A 13,639-nucleotide genomic window follows, 5' to 3' on the forward strand; every position below is an offset into this window, starting at 1 on the left:
CATAGTATATGTATAGTTTCATTATATAGATATTCCACTGTTACTTTCTTAGCTTACGCATGTTTCATGATAAATGCTTTTTATGTGATGTATTCCCATGCTTTTGTTCTTGCTTAATGTAAATCGCTCTGGATTAAGAGCGTCTGCTAAATGCCTAAATTGTAAATTGACTGTACTGTCCTGTTTACATTTCTCACTCAATCAATCAAAAATAGAATGTAGCCTATAGGCTACTTTAGTGCTAAAAGTTATGAAATACAAAATATTTGTGTCCAAGCATAATACGAAGGACTTATTTTAGCCTAATAATCATTATTACAACCACAAAACGTAATTAAGACACCGTTTAGTGGAGGATATGACCAGCCACATGTGGAACTATTACATACTGGTTTAGTTTCTGGGGGGGACATCTTTTACTAGCGGACGGACCATGAAAATGCAGTACCAAAAATATATGCGTGCAGTTTTATCAATAAATGACGTTTCATTGTCTTATAATGCATGCGCGGATTTGTAGTTCTATTTGATGCGATGCGTGTAGTTAGTTAGTTGCGCTGTTTATGTATTATACTACATAATATATTTATTTATATATATCTTTTCCTGTAATCATATGGCTGTTGATGACAGAACGCTGACCACCATGCAGTGACCGCAGCGTCAGATTATAACATTGTGTCAAACTGAAACAGGTGTGTAACGAAACGTTACTATGTAACATGACCGTTAACATATCGATACTACTATATATTTGATTAAAAACAACAATCAATCACGCTCATTTGTCTCTCAGCAGAATGTTGTGTAATTTTGTCAAGTTGTTGGCTACTCCACTCGGATATATTAAACATAACGACACTATTTATTTTTTAATGTTTACATTGCGTAATCATATATATATATATATTTGTTTTCAATTCATGTTGTCTTGTTTTATTTCTATCCAGGCAATGCTGCTAACAACGGCTCGCCTTGCCAAGGCTCTGCAGCTCACCCTGGCGGTGGTTAAGCCAGATGCAGTTGCACATCCTTTGATGTTGCAGGTGAGCATGTTGTAATGCTCAATCTACTCTGCACACGTGTGTTTCTGAGATTAGGACACAGACACATGGAAGATACAGAATTTGTTCCTAAATCAATGACAGATTGTTCATCTGATATAGGGCAATTCTAGCTCTGGTCCATATCGCCAATAATGCTTAATTCTGCCAGAATTAAGCATTAGGGCTATATGGACCAGAGCTAGGGGCAATTTCTATTTTTAACTCGCCTGGCTTGGCCAGACTCATACCTAGCTGCCTGCAACACAATTTGCAACACTTAAAAAAAAAATGGGATGAATCTAGAGTTGCAATATCGAATTCCCGATCTGCTTGTATTAAAGGACGTTAAACTCACCAACATCGAAGCTGTAGGGCAGGCTTGAATGATCCTCTTTCGATCTGCAAAGCGTCTGTTTCATAAAAATCCACCCTAGACATGTTATGAGCTACTTTCTGTCAAGACATTCTGTGCAGGTGACTATGTTTCTGTGCTGGAGTTTGGAAGTCACTGAACGGCCCTGCGTACCACCTGTTTCCAATTGGCACATAATGCTTCCAAACGAAAAAATCACACCTGTGTGAACTGAGTGGTGCAACTCCCCTCTCTCTCTCTCTCTCTCTCTCTCTCTCTCTCTCTCTCTCTCTCTCTCTCTCTCTCTCTCTCTCTCTCTCTCTCTCTCTCATTAGCAGGCAACAGTGCAACACTATCTCTCTCTCTCTCTGTTTCTGGCACAACATTTTAGCACCTATATTTTAGCCGGTATCCGGAAGAACTCGCCTAGATGAAATAGGAGTGCTAAAGTTTAAACACCTAATAGTACCGAAACAATGTAATTCATTAGTAAACAATATCCTGAATTGGTAGGACCTACTTATCATTGGTATTATTCACATACTCACCTTTTTATCATTATATCTAGCTGACCATTTAATTGCACAAAATAATTTGATCACTTTGGAATTGAACTCTTAACATCTGTGGGTTTGACACAAACTACACTGATGAAGACCGCATGTTAGCATAACGATGAAGGACATTGATGAAGACTTCTCGCTGCGGTGACTTATTGGTAAACTGGCGAGTTCTCCGGTATCCTTTTTAGCCGAGCGACATCATCAGACTGTAAAATAGGGTTTCAATTCCATGAAACAATTTTCCAGGTACTAACCTTCCACAGCCATGTGGTGGGTATAGATCTGTTCATCTGAAAACACAAGAGGCTGCACCAATGAGCAACATAAATCAAGCTTATCAGTGGCGTGCACAGACATTTAGAGGGGCGGGAACCCATTGTGGTGCTTTAGCTATTGAAAAATAGCAGATCTACAAGCTCATAGCGCGCCACCGAGTGGCGCGCTACGAGCTTGTAGGTCTGCTATTCTTTTTGTTATCGAAGAACCACTGACATAGAAACATAGCTTTTAGATTGTGGGGGGCCTAAATAATATAGTAGAAGCGTTTGTATCAAGAATTTATCAATGTCACCGCATGGTCCACACACTACACATAACCTTTTATTTTTTTCCCTTTTGTTTTAAGAGCACATTGCCAAAGGGGCAGGGGGTGCTCTAGCACCCCCTAGTGTCTATCTGTGCACGCCACTGAAGCTTATACTTGATTCATTCACCAGCGCTGAGGTCTCAAAGGGATTAACGTTTTGTTGGAGCTTCATGAAGGCCTTTATGAAGTTTGTCATGAATAAATAGTGGTTTAAGTCCTAATATACTTTGTTGTTGTACAACAAATAGCTGATGCTATTTTTTTAACCCATTCTGACCTGAGATCAGATTCATACGAGGTTTCCACTGGACACACACACTGGTCTGATGAACCCATTCTGACCTGAGATCAGATTCATACGAGGTTTCCACTGGACACACACTGGTCTGATTAACCCATTCTGACCTGAGATCAGATTCTAAAAATGTCAGTCATTCTTCGATTTTTCTAAAATAGCAGACCTACAAGTTCATATCGCGCCACTCGGTGGCGCGCTATGAGCTTGTAGATCTGCTATTTTTCAATAGGTAAAGCATAACATGATGCTATAACACCAAAATGGGTTCCCGTTCAGAATGGGTTAAGTCCTAATATACTTTGTTGTTGTACAACAAATAGCTGATGCTATTTTTGCAAATTGCTTTTACGTTTTGTCAAAATTGACATGACCAAAATAAGAATGTTCAGTTAATGTGTTTTAAAAATGGGCTACCCGGTATGAATGTGTTCTGTTATTATCACCCAGTGTTGTTTTTGGCAGAACATTTAGATTTTAGTTTTAGTCACAGTCTCTTGAATAGTTTTCATTTAGTTTTAGTCACATTTTAGTCACTTGGAATGTTTTAGTGTCATGCGATTTTAGTCGACTTTAAATCTACAGTTGATTTAGTCAACTAAAATGTATTTTGGTGGGTTATACTGGATCTCTTGTCCACTAGTCCACCTTCCTAGCATTTTAGTCTAGTTTTTAGCTGTTCACTGAAAACTGTCAATACCTTTAGTCTTAGTTTTAGTCATAATAGCTTAGTTTTAATTTAGTTTCCATTTAGATTTCATCAGTGAACATTTTTCGTCTTAGTTTTAGTCGACAAAAACAACACTGTTATCATCATGTCATGTATTACATCACAGCTTCCATTTTCCTGTACTGTAGCAACCTGCACTGGGTGCAGTTTGTCCAAACATAATGCACTCCCAGAATAGTAACCAAACATAAAGATGTAAGATAACAGAAGGCTGCCTATTACATATGTTATGGAACTGCCCACTTTTAATTGATTATTGGAAGTTCATCTTGTCTACGGTCTCTGATATCATAGAGGTTGAAATACCACATGATCCAAGAATTTGGTTACTGGGTGACGTTACATTGATCAACACAAATTTCAACAAGCTGCAGCTGCGAAGAAAATCATCTTGGTTAATTGGAAATCTGAAAAATCACCTTCACAGAGACACTGGCTGAATGAGCTTTCATCATACTGTACCCCTGAAAAGATACTGTACAATGTAAGAAGAAGGCCTGCTACTTTTGAAAAAATATGGGGCAGGTTCTTTGAGGTTCTACCTTCAATATCTCCTTTGGGTTGATTTAGTTTGAGTTTTTATTTATATTGTTATTTTCATGTATTTATCCGAGTTGTTGTTGTCAAGAGGTGTTGTGTACATTACAGAGTAATGAGAGCTGTGTAGTTTTCCTTTCTGGGGTGGGGGGGGTTTGTTTTTACTGTTTTTTGTCTTTTCTTTTTTTAAGTTTGTCTTGTCTTGTTTAAAAAATAAAAAATAAATCATGATTCTGTAATTCATTGTTGTAAAAATCTGCATTATCAATAAATAAATCTTTAAAAAAAAAGAATAGTAACCAAACATACAGGCATGGAATCAGTTTACTTATTAACTAGGAGAGTATTATAGTATAGTATATGATTAACCTTTTTATTAATTTATTTCTCTCTCTCTCTCAGGCTCTTCACCAGAGGATCCTGGACAATGAGTTTGTCATCGTTAGATCAAAGGACGTTGTGTGGAGAAGACGGGACTCAGAGAGGTTCTACGCTGAACATGCAGGTGTGGAAGAGATGGTGTTCTTTGACCTCTCCAGGTGTTTCAATGGGCAATATTTAATTAATTAACTGCAGCCTGACTTCACTGTACTGACTCTGCCTGACCAAACCAACCCTTTGTGGATGCACGATTAATTTATTGAGTGTAGTAGACACCAAAACCAGCGTATACTCACTGCACCTGACCATTATGTCGTTGTAAGCTAATTCATTATTAACCCATTTTGGGCGGGCACCCATTTTGGTGTTAGCATCATGTCGTGCTTTAGCTATTGAAAAATAGCAGATCTACAAGCTCATATCGCGCCACCGAGTGGCGCGATATGAGCTTGTAGGTCTGCTATTTTTTTTTAAATTGAAGACACTTTTAGAATCTGATCTCAGGTCAGAATGGGTTAATAATGAAACTGTCAGGATGTAATAGACATTTTTAGAATCTGATCTCAGGTCAGAATGGGTTAAAGTGTCCGTTTTATTATCCTTGGTGTGCTTGAAAGCCACTTGAACATCTTCTAAAACATTTTTTTTTTTATCCCACGATTTTGTAACCAATTTTTCACCCCCTGTGTCAATCATCTAATGTGATCCTGGGCTCTACACACCCTCCACCAACCTAGTCCCCATATATGGGGGACAAGGGGAGACCAACCTAGTCCCCATATATGGGGGACAAGGGGAGAGCAACCTAGTCCCCATATATGGGGGACAAGGGGAGAGCAACCTAGTCCCCATATATGGGGGACAAGGGGAGAGCAACCTAGTCCCCATATATGGGGGACAAGGGGAGAGCAACCTAGTCCCCATATATGGGGGACAAGGGGAGAGCAACCTAGTCCCCATATATGGGTGACAAGGAGAGAGCAACCTAGTCCCCATATATGGGTGACAAGGGGAGACCAACCTAGTCCCCATATATGGGTGACAAGGGGAGAGCAACCTAGTCCCCATATATGGGTGACAAGGGGAGACCAACCTAGTCCCCATATATGGGTGACAAGGGGAGAGCAACCTAGTCCCCATATATGGGTGACAAGGGGAGACCAACCTAGTCCCCATATATGGGTGACAAGGGGAGAGCAACCTAGTCCCCAGTCCCCATATATGGGTGACAAGGGGAGAGCAACCTAGTCCCCATATATGGGGGACAAGGGGAGAGCAACCTAGTCCCCATATATGGGGGACAAGGGGAGAGCAACCTAGTCCCCATATATGGGTGACAAGGGGAGAGCAACCTAGTCCCCATATATGGGTGACAAGGGGAGAGCAACCTAGTCCCCATATATGGGTGACAAGGGGAGAGCAACCTAGTCCCCATATATGGGTGACAAGGGGAGAGCAACCTAGTCCCCATATATGGGTGACAAGGGGAGAGCAACCTAGTCCCCATATATGGGTGACAAGGGGAGAGCAACCTAGTCCCCATATATGGGGGACAAGGGGAGAGCAACCTAGTCCCCATATATGGGGGACAAGGGGAGACCAACCTAGTCCCCATATATGGGTGACAAGGGGAGACCAACCTAGTCCCCATATATGGGGGACAAGGGGAGAGCAACCTAGTCCCCATATATGGGGGACAAGGGGAGAGCAACCTAGTCCCCATATATGGGTGACAAGGGGAGAGCAACCTAGTCCCCATATATGGGTGACAAGGGGAGAGCAACCTAGTCCCCATATATGGGTGACAAGGGGAGAGCAACCTAGTCCCCATATATGGGTGACAAGGGGAGAGCAACCTAGTCCCCATATATGGGTGACAAGGGGAGAGCAACCTAGTTCCCATATATGGGTGACAAGGGGAGAGCAACCTAGTCCCCATATATGGGGGACAAGGGGAGACCAACCTAGTCCCCATATATGGGGGACAAGGGGAGAGCAACGGACTTGAACTCATGCTTCTGTTGCGGTTTTTACGATGTTGTCCTCTGACTGAGCCAGACAGCAATTTCATGTCGTCGAATTGCAGCAGCAAGTTGGAAATAAATGCATCTTTAATAGAACATGAATTATCTCGCAGGTATTCAGGGCCTCTGGCACTTCTAAAATTGGTGTAATTTGGGTCTCTTGCCATTTCTTGTTTGCTTTTGTCATAGACCTACTTTATTAATGCGAAACATAAAATGCTTTGTCCTTGTTTTGCTGTTTAGGGCGATTCTTCTTTCAAAGACTTGTAGAGTTCATGTCAAGGTAAGCTTTGTTTCAAGTAGACTGGTATAGGCCATTCAGTATTTAAGTCCGACGTCATGTTGTAGCGCTGCGTTACGTCCGGGTCCAAGTGGCACCAGCTCCCGTCCGCATCTCATTGTAAATTGAATATCTAAACGCGTGAATCTTTTTACAGTGACGTTATTTTTCAGAAAGGAAGCCATAGAGGTTTAAAATGGGTCTTAATGCTTCCAACTCGAGTGGAATTATTAATGTTTTGTACAAGTGTCCATGACAACAAAAATATATGATGTGGAGACAATAAAGACTATTATTATCATTATTATTGAAGGTGGCAACAGTCCATTTGATCGGTAAAATATTTCTGGGGTATATTTAGAATGTGTGCAGGCTTGAGTATGTTGAATCTAGTTTGCATTATGAGGATTTATTTGACACAATAAAATAAAATGGCGATAGTATTCCATGTGGTACAGACGGCCTGTCACTGTCAGATTTGGGAGAGCAGCGCAGCTTTGTTGTTGCGAGGAAAGCGGTAAAATTAGACTTTCGTGGTTGTTTTCGTCTCAGATTTAGTCCGACGGAGCGTCACAGTATAACTCCATGGGGACACAAAAGCGACACAAAAGTAGGACCCGGAAGTATCTCAGGAGGGGGCGCTCACGTCACAGCTAAAATACTGAATACATTCCTAACCACAGCCGGTGTGCGTTAAAGTGCGTCTGTGCAAGTGCTGTTGCTTTTATGCCCTTTAGCTTTGTATTTTTCGCTGAGCAAAAGAAAATTAAATCAGACCTTATTACATAGCACACTGAACTGACACATGAAGGTATACCGGTACCTCAATGGACAGGGATCCTATTTCATGCTTAGGAAGTCCCCAATAAATCAATTCTAACCCAGGTTCTGAAACATCAGTTACATGATGGGTTTCAGTCATCAAGAGACTTCCTTGATTAGCACTGAAGTCCTGGGCCTATTGCCTGAGAGGACAATATGTAGCCTTTATAGCTTTTAAATGCAGATCACTCTCACTGTTGTAATTGCTAAAGGTTCCTGCAATCACATTATCATTTAGTTTGTGGTGAAGCCACAGAAATCTTCCCCTGGTTATTAACTTATTATAATTAGCGACTCATAGCGCCTTCCTTCATGAACTGAATTATGTCAGCCAATATATCATATGTCAGCCCCCCGGCCCTTCTGTATGGTTTAGCATAATCTTATACAAATCCATACAAAGTCTTGATGTAATAGATTGTGTACAAATCCCTTGTTAAATCAAATTATTCCATTCGGTCATGAACAAAATGCACAAAATCCTCAGTTAGTAAAATGGTCCATTAACCCATTTTGGTGTCGGCATCATGTCATGCTTTAGCTATTGAAAAATAGCAGATCTACAAGCTCATAGCGCGCCACCGAGTGGCGCGCTACGAGCTTGTAGGTCTGCTATTTTAGAAAAATCAAATAACGACTGACTTTAAAAAAAAATCTGATCTCAGGTCTGAATGGGTTATAATCAGACCAGTGTGTGTGTCCAGTGGAAACCTGGTATGAATCTGATCTCAGGTCAGAATGGGTTAATGACTGTGTTGTGCTTTCCCCCAGTGGGCCGATGCGTGCATACGTCCTGGCCAGGCGGGACGCCGTAAACCACTGGAGAGAACTAATGGGGCCGACCAAAGTGTTCCAGGCTAAATATACGTCCCCGGACACGCTCCGGGCTCAGTACGGGTTAACGGACACCAGAAACACTATGCATGGCTCAGGTAAATATACGTCCCCGGACACGCTCCGGGGTCAGTACGGATTAACGGACACCAGAAACACTATGCATGGCTCAGGTAAATATACGTCCCCGGACACGCTCCGGGGTCAGTACGGGTTAACGGACACCAGAAACACTATGCATGGCTCAGGTAAATATACGTCCCCGGACACGCTCCGGGGTCAGTACGGGTTAACGGACACCAGAAACACTATGCATGGCTCAGGTAAATATACGTCCCCGGACACGCTCCGGGGTCAGTACGGATTAACGGACACCAGAAACACTATGCATGGCTCAGGTAAATATACGTCCCCGGACACGCTCCGGGGTCAGTACGGGTTAACGGACACCAGAAACACTATGCATGGCTCAGGTAAATATACGTCCCCGGACACGCTCCGGGGTCAGTACGGGTTAACGGACACCAGAAACACTATGCATGGCTCAGGTAAATATACGTCCCCGGACACGCTCCGGGGTCAGTACGGGTTAACGGACACCAGAAACACTATGCATGGCTCAGGTAAATATACGTCCCCGGACACGCTCCGGGGTCAGTACGGGTTAACGGACACCAGAAACACTATGCATGGCTCAGGTAAATATACGTCCCCGGACACGCTCCGGGGTCAGTACGGGTTAACGGACACCAGAAACACTATGCATGGCTCAGGTAAATATACGTCCCCGGACACGCTCCGGGGTCAGTACGGATTAACGGACACCAGAAACACTATGCATGGCTCAGGTAAATATACGTCCCCGGACACGCTCCGGGGTCAGTACGGGTTAACGGACACCAGAAACACTATGCATGGCTCAGGTAAATATACGTCCCCGGACACGCTCCGGGGTCAGTACGGGTTAACGGACACCAGAAACACTATGCATGGCTCAGGTAAATATACGTCCCCGGACACGCTCCGGGGTCAGTACGGGTTAACGGACACCAGAAACACTATGCATGGCTCAGGTAAATATACGTCCCCGGACACGCTCCGGGGTCAGTACGGATTAACGGACACCAGAAACACTATGCATGGCTCAGGTAAATATACGTCCCCGGACACGCTCCGGGGTCAGTACGGATTAACGGACACCAGAAACACTATGCATGGCTCAGGTACTGTATGGAATACTAAATATACGTCCCCGGACACGCTCCGGGGTCAGTACGGGTTAACGGACACCAGAAACACTATGCATGGCTCAGGTACTGTATGGAATACTAAATATACGTCCCCGGACACGCTCCGGGGTCAGTACGGGTTAACGGACACCAGAAACACTATGCATGGCTCAGGTAAATATACGTCCCCGGACACGCTCCGGGGTCAGTACGGGTTAACGGACACCAGAAACACTATGCATGGCTCAGGTAAATATACGTCCCCGGACACGCTCCGGGGTCAGTACGGGTTAACGGACACCAGAAACACTATGCATGGCTCAGGTAAATATACGTCCCCGGACACGCTCCGGGGTCAGTACGGGTTAACGGACACCAGAAACACTATGCATGGCTCAGGTAAATATACGTCCCCGGACACGCTCCGGGGTCAGTACGGGTTAACGGACACCAGAAACACTATGCATGGCTCAGGTAAATATACGTCCCCGGACACGCTCCGGGGTCAGTACGGGTTAACGGACACCAGAAACACTATGCATGGCTCAGGTACTGTATGGAATACAAAAATTATTTAATTTAACCCATTCTGACCTGAGATCAGATTCATACGAGGTTTCCGCCGGACACACACTGGTCCTGATGAACCCATTCTGACCTGAGATCAGATTCTAAAAATGTCAGTCGCTCTTCGATTTTTCAAAAATAGCAGACCTACAAGCTCGTATCGCGCCACTCGGTGGCGCGATATGAGCTTGTAGATCTGCTATTTTTCAATAGCTAAAGCATAACATGATGCTGACACCAAAATGGGTGCCCGGTCAGAATGGGTTAATTACTAAATTATTATACATTTTTTTCTGTTCTTTTTTCACCTAAACGTCATCAGTGATGTTCATTGCAATGCCATTTCAATGCCATTGGTCATGATATTTGCATATAAATACCCTACCTAAACAGAGGCTGAAATTCACACAAATAAAAAATGTCTGGACTCTGTGCGATTTTGAATTTTTTTTAACCTAAGACTTTTGACCTTAATAAAAGTAGGTAAAATAATTGTAATATATGTTTTTTTTGTGATCATTAGAATGTCTAGAACATGTTTTATTCATTATTGTGAAAGATATCCCCAAAATGTAAATTATTAATTTATTATATTATTATATAATTATTATAAATTTTCCATCAAACTTCTTTTTTTCTTTTTTTTTTTAACATATTTTTTAGTCTTAGTCCTAGTAGTACAAAGTAGTAGTAAGGTTGAAATCTATTTTTTGCAAGTAGAAATTAATGCGGGTGTTAGAGGGTTAAAACAAAGAGGCCAATCTACTGTATATAAAAGAGGGGTATGCGCATGCATAAAATGAATGGCAAATCGAGTGGCTTAAAGTGAGGTTAACGTCATTTAATGTCGTTTAATGCAAACAGACTTTTCTGTGTGGATGTATATATGGGGCTGTCGAGGCCAGAAAGTATTGTTTTGCCACTCAGTTGGCGTTCCTGCAAAACCTCCGGGTATGATGATGTTATACCCTCTATAACGTGATAGGTGTATTTAGAAGTCTTTAACCCATTTTGGTGTTGGCATCATGTTATGCTTTAGCTATTGAAAAATAGCAGATCTACAAGCTCATAGCGCGCCACCGAGTGGCGCGCTACGAGCTTGTAGGTCTGCTATTTTTGAAAAAATCAAAGAACCACTGGCATAGAAACATAGCTTTTTCAGAAAATCTAATCCTGACCATCGGGTCAAAAGTCTTTGTCAGATCCTGTCTAGGTGAGGTGTGACCTTTGACACCAGGTGAACATCTCAATAGAAGAGCAGGGAGTCAAAATACGACGACGAGCCCAGCTACTTAGAAAAGGAGGAACTAACCCTGAGGTGCTCAACAGAGATAGCAAATCGTGATAATGATAAAAAAAAGGTCGCTCACACGGATCAAACACGGGATCAAGAGAGATAAAAAAAGAGAGGATCCGGACACTCAAAGTTAAAAACGAGGAACGCCTTTTATTAAATTAAAAAGCTCAACTGCCAACATGTTTGGACCAACAAGAACAAGGTCTTCATTCTTGCCCTGATGAAGACCTTGTTACCAATATTTCCATTAATTGGATATTTCCATTACCCTCCCCAGATTCCATTGAGTCAGCACACAGAGAGATCAACTTCTTCTTCTTTAATTGTCCATTACCCTCCCCAGATTCCATTGAGTCAGCACACAGAGAGATCAACTTCTTCTTATTTAAATTGTCCATTACCCTCCCCAGATTCCAACGAGTCAGCACAGAGAGAGATCAACTTCTTCTTATTTAATTGTCCATTACCCTCCCCAGATTCCAACGAGTCAGCACACAGAGAGATCAACTTCTTCTTCTTTAATTGTCCATTACCCTCCCCAGATTCCATCGAGTCAGCACACAGAGAGATCAACTTCTTCTTCCCGGACTTCTGCGTGAAGGAGTGGATGGAGAAGGAAGAGCCATCGTTCCGAAATGGAGAGATGAAATACGACCGACAAAGACAGATCCACATACTTCCGACGGAAAGCTGACTCCACGCGGGGCAAAGAATATGTCTCCAGCTGTAAAGCCTGGTTTATATTTGAATGCACCGAAAATAGCCCCATCTACAACTAAGCCCAGCAACGCGCCGCGGGCTGGAAGCTCGACTGTTTTCATTGCGAGATGTGTCAAAAGACGGGAGCATAAATTAGGCCATTTTTGTGCCATATTCCCCACAGTCGGTGTCACATACAGTACAGTACACTACAGTATGAGTAAAGATGATGCTGCACTAAATGGAGTTGGTTGGCTTCATGCCATTCGTCTCACTGTTCGTAAAATAACTCGAGTGGATGGCTAGACTTGGTGGGAATGATAAGCAGTCAGCCCGACTGAAGTCAAACGGTTCAAAAGTCAAAATGATATAGTCAGTCGTATCGCAGAGGAAAATGGCATATCTTGACAATTACATACAGCATTAACCCATTCTGACCTGAGATCAGATTCATACGAGGTTTCCACTGGACACACACTGGTCTGATGAACCCATTCTGACCTGAGATCAGATTCTAAAAAAATGTCATTCGTTCTTCGATTTTTCAAAAATAGCAGACCTACAAGCTCGTATCGCGCCACTCGGTGGCGCGATATGAGCTTGTAGATCTGCTATTTTTCAATAGCTAAAGCATAACATGATGCTAACACCAAAATGGGTTCCCGTTCAGAATGGGTTAATGGAGGTATGCACTCTACTGAAATATTAACAATAGTGATAATTTTTTAAGATAATCGTTGCACCACATTTATTTTCCGTTCACATTTCATTTATCTATAATTATGAACTTATTCTGCTTCTGTGAAGTGGCTTAAAAACACGAGACTGGAGAGCTTTTCTGTCATGTTCATTGTCCGTAATAATTGTGTTATGTACTGTAAAGAATAAAGATATAATACATTTAAACTGCTGGTAGTTATGACAAAGAAAAGTTTATATAATGCACACATGACCATTTCTAATAAATAACACAAGCTGTAGGCTTTGCACAAAGTCAATTATGCTTTTTTTCTTTTCATCTGAGGCATTGGCAGCAGATTTTTTCTTTTATAGAAAAATGTATGACCAAAATTACCGTTTTATAGATAAGACATGAAACTGGCAGATTGCAGCTTTAAATTAATAGGATTTTATCATGTTGAAAATCTCTCCAAAAGCTCAAATGCTTGAGATTAAAGACCAGTTAAGACATTTGAATGAGCGAGGGTTGTCTTTCTGGGATGTTGAAAGAAGCTGCCTGGTTTCAGGAATGGAATGAGCATTTTCTTCTGTGATTGTAGTATTGTTTTCACATAAAGTACTATATAAACATCACAATTAAATCATCTTTCAATTTAAAATAACTGCTGTGACAGCAGGCAGACAAACATACTGCATCAAGTATAAAACACACTGAC

At 42.1% G+C, this 13,639-nt stretch overlaps 1 protein-coding gene across 1 annotated transcript; it reads left to right on the top strand.

Moving 5' to 3' along the window:
- The first annotated feature begins 437 nt into the window (after positions 1-437).
- nme6 (NME/NM23 nucleoside diphosphate kinase 6) lies at positions 438-13,109 on the top strand. The gene is made up of 6 exons (XM_083791042.1): positions 438-695; positions 951-1,046; positions 4,512-4,614; positions 6,758-6,797; positions 8,388-8,548; positions 12,086-13,109. Exons 2-6 carry the CDS (start codon positions 954-956, stop codon positions 12,235-12,237), a joined length of 549 nt encoding a protein of 182 aa, XP_083647168.1. The 5' UTR covers positions 438-695; positions 951-953; the 3' UTR covers positions 12,238-13,109.
- The last annotated feature ends 530 nt before the right edge of the window (positions 13,110-13,639 follow it).

Source organism: Protomyctophum parallelum, assembly GCF_964188405.1.
Source record: "Protomyctophum parallelum genome assembly, chromosome: 19".
Taxonomy (NCBI): Eukaryota; Metazoa; Chordata; class Actinopteri; order Myctophiformes; family Myctophidae; genus Protomyctophum; species Protomyctophum parallelum.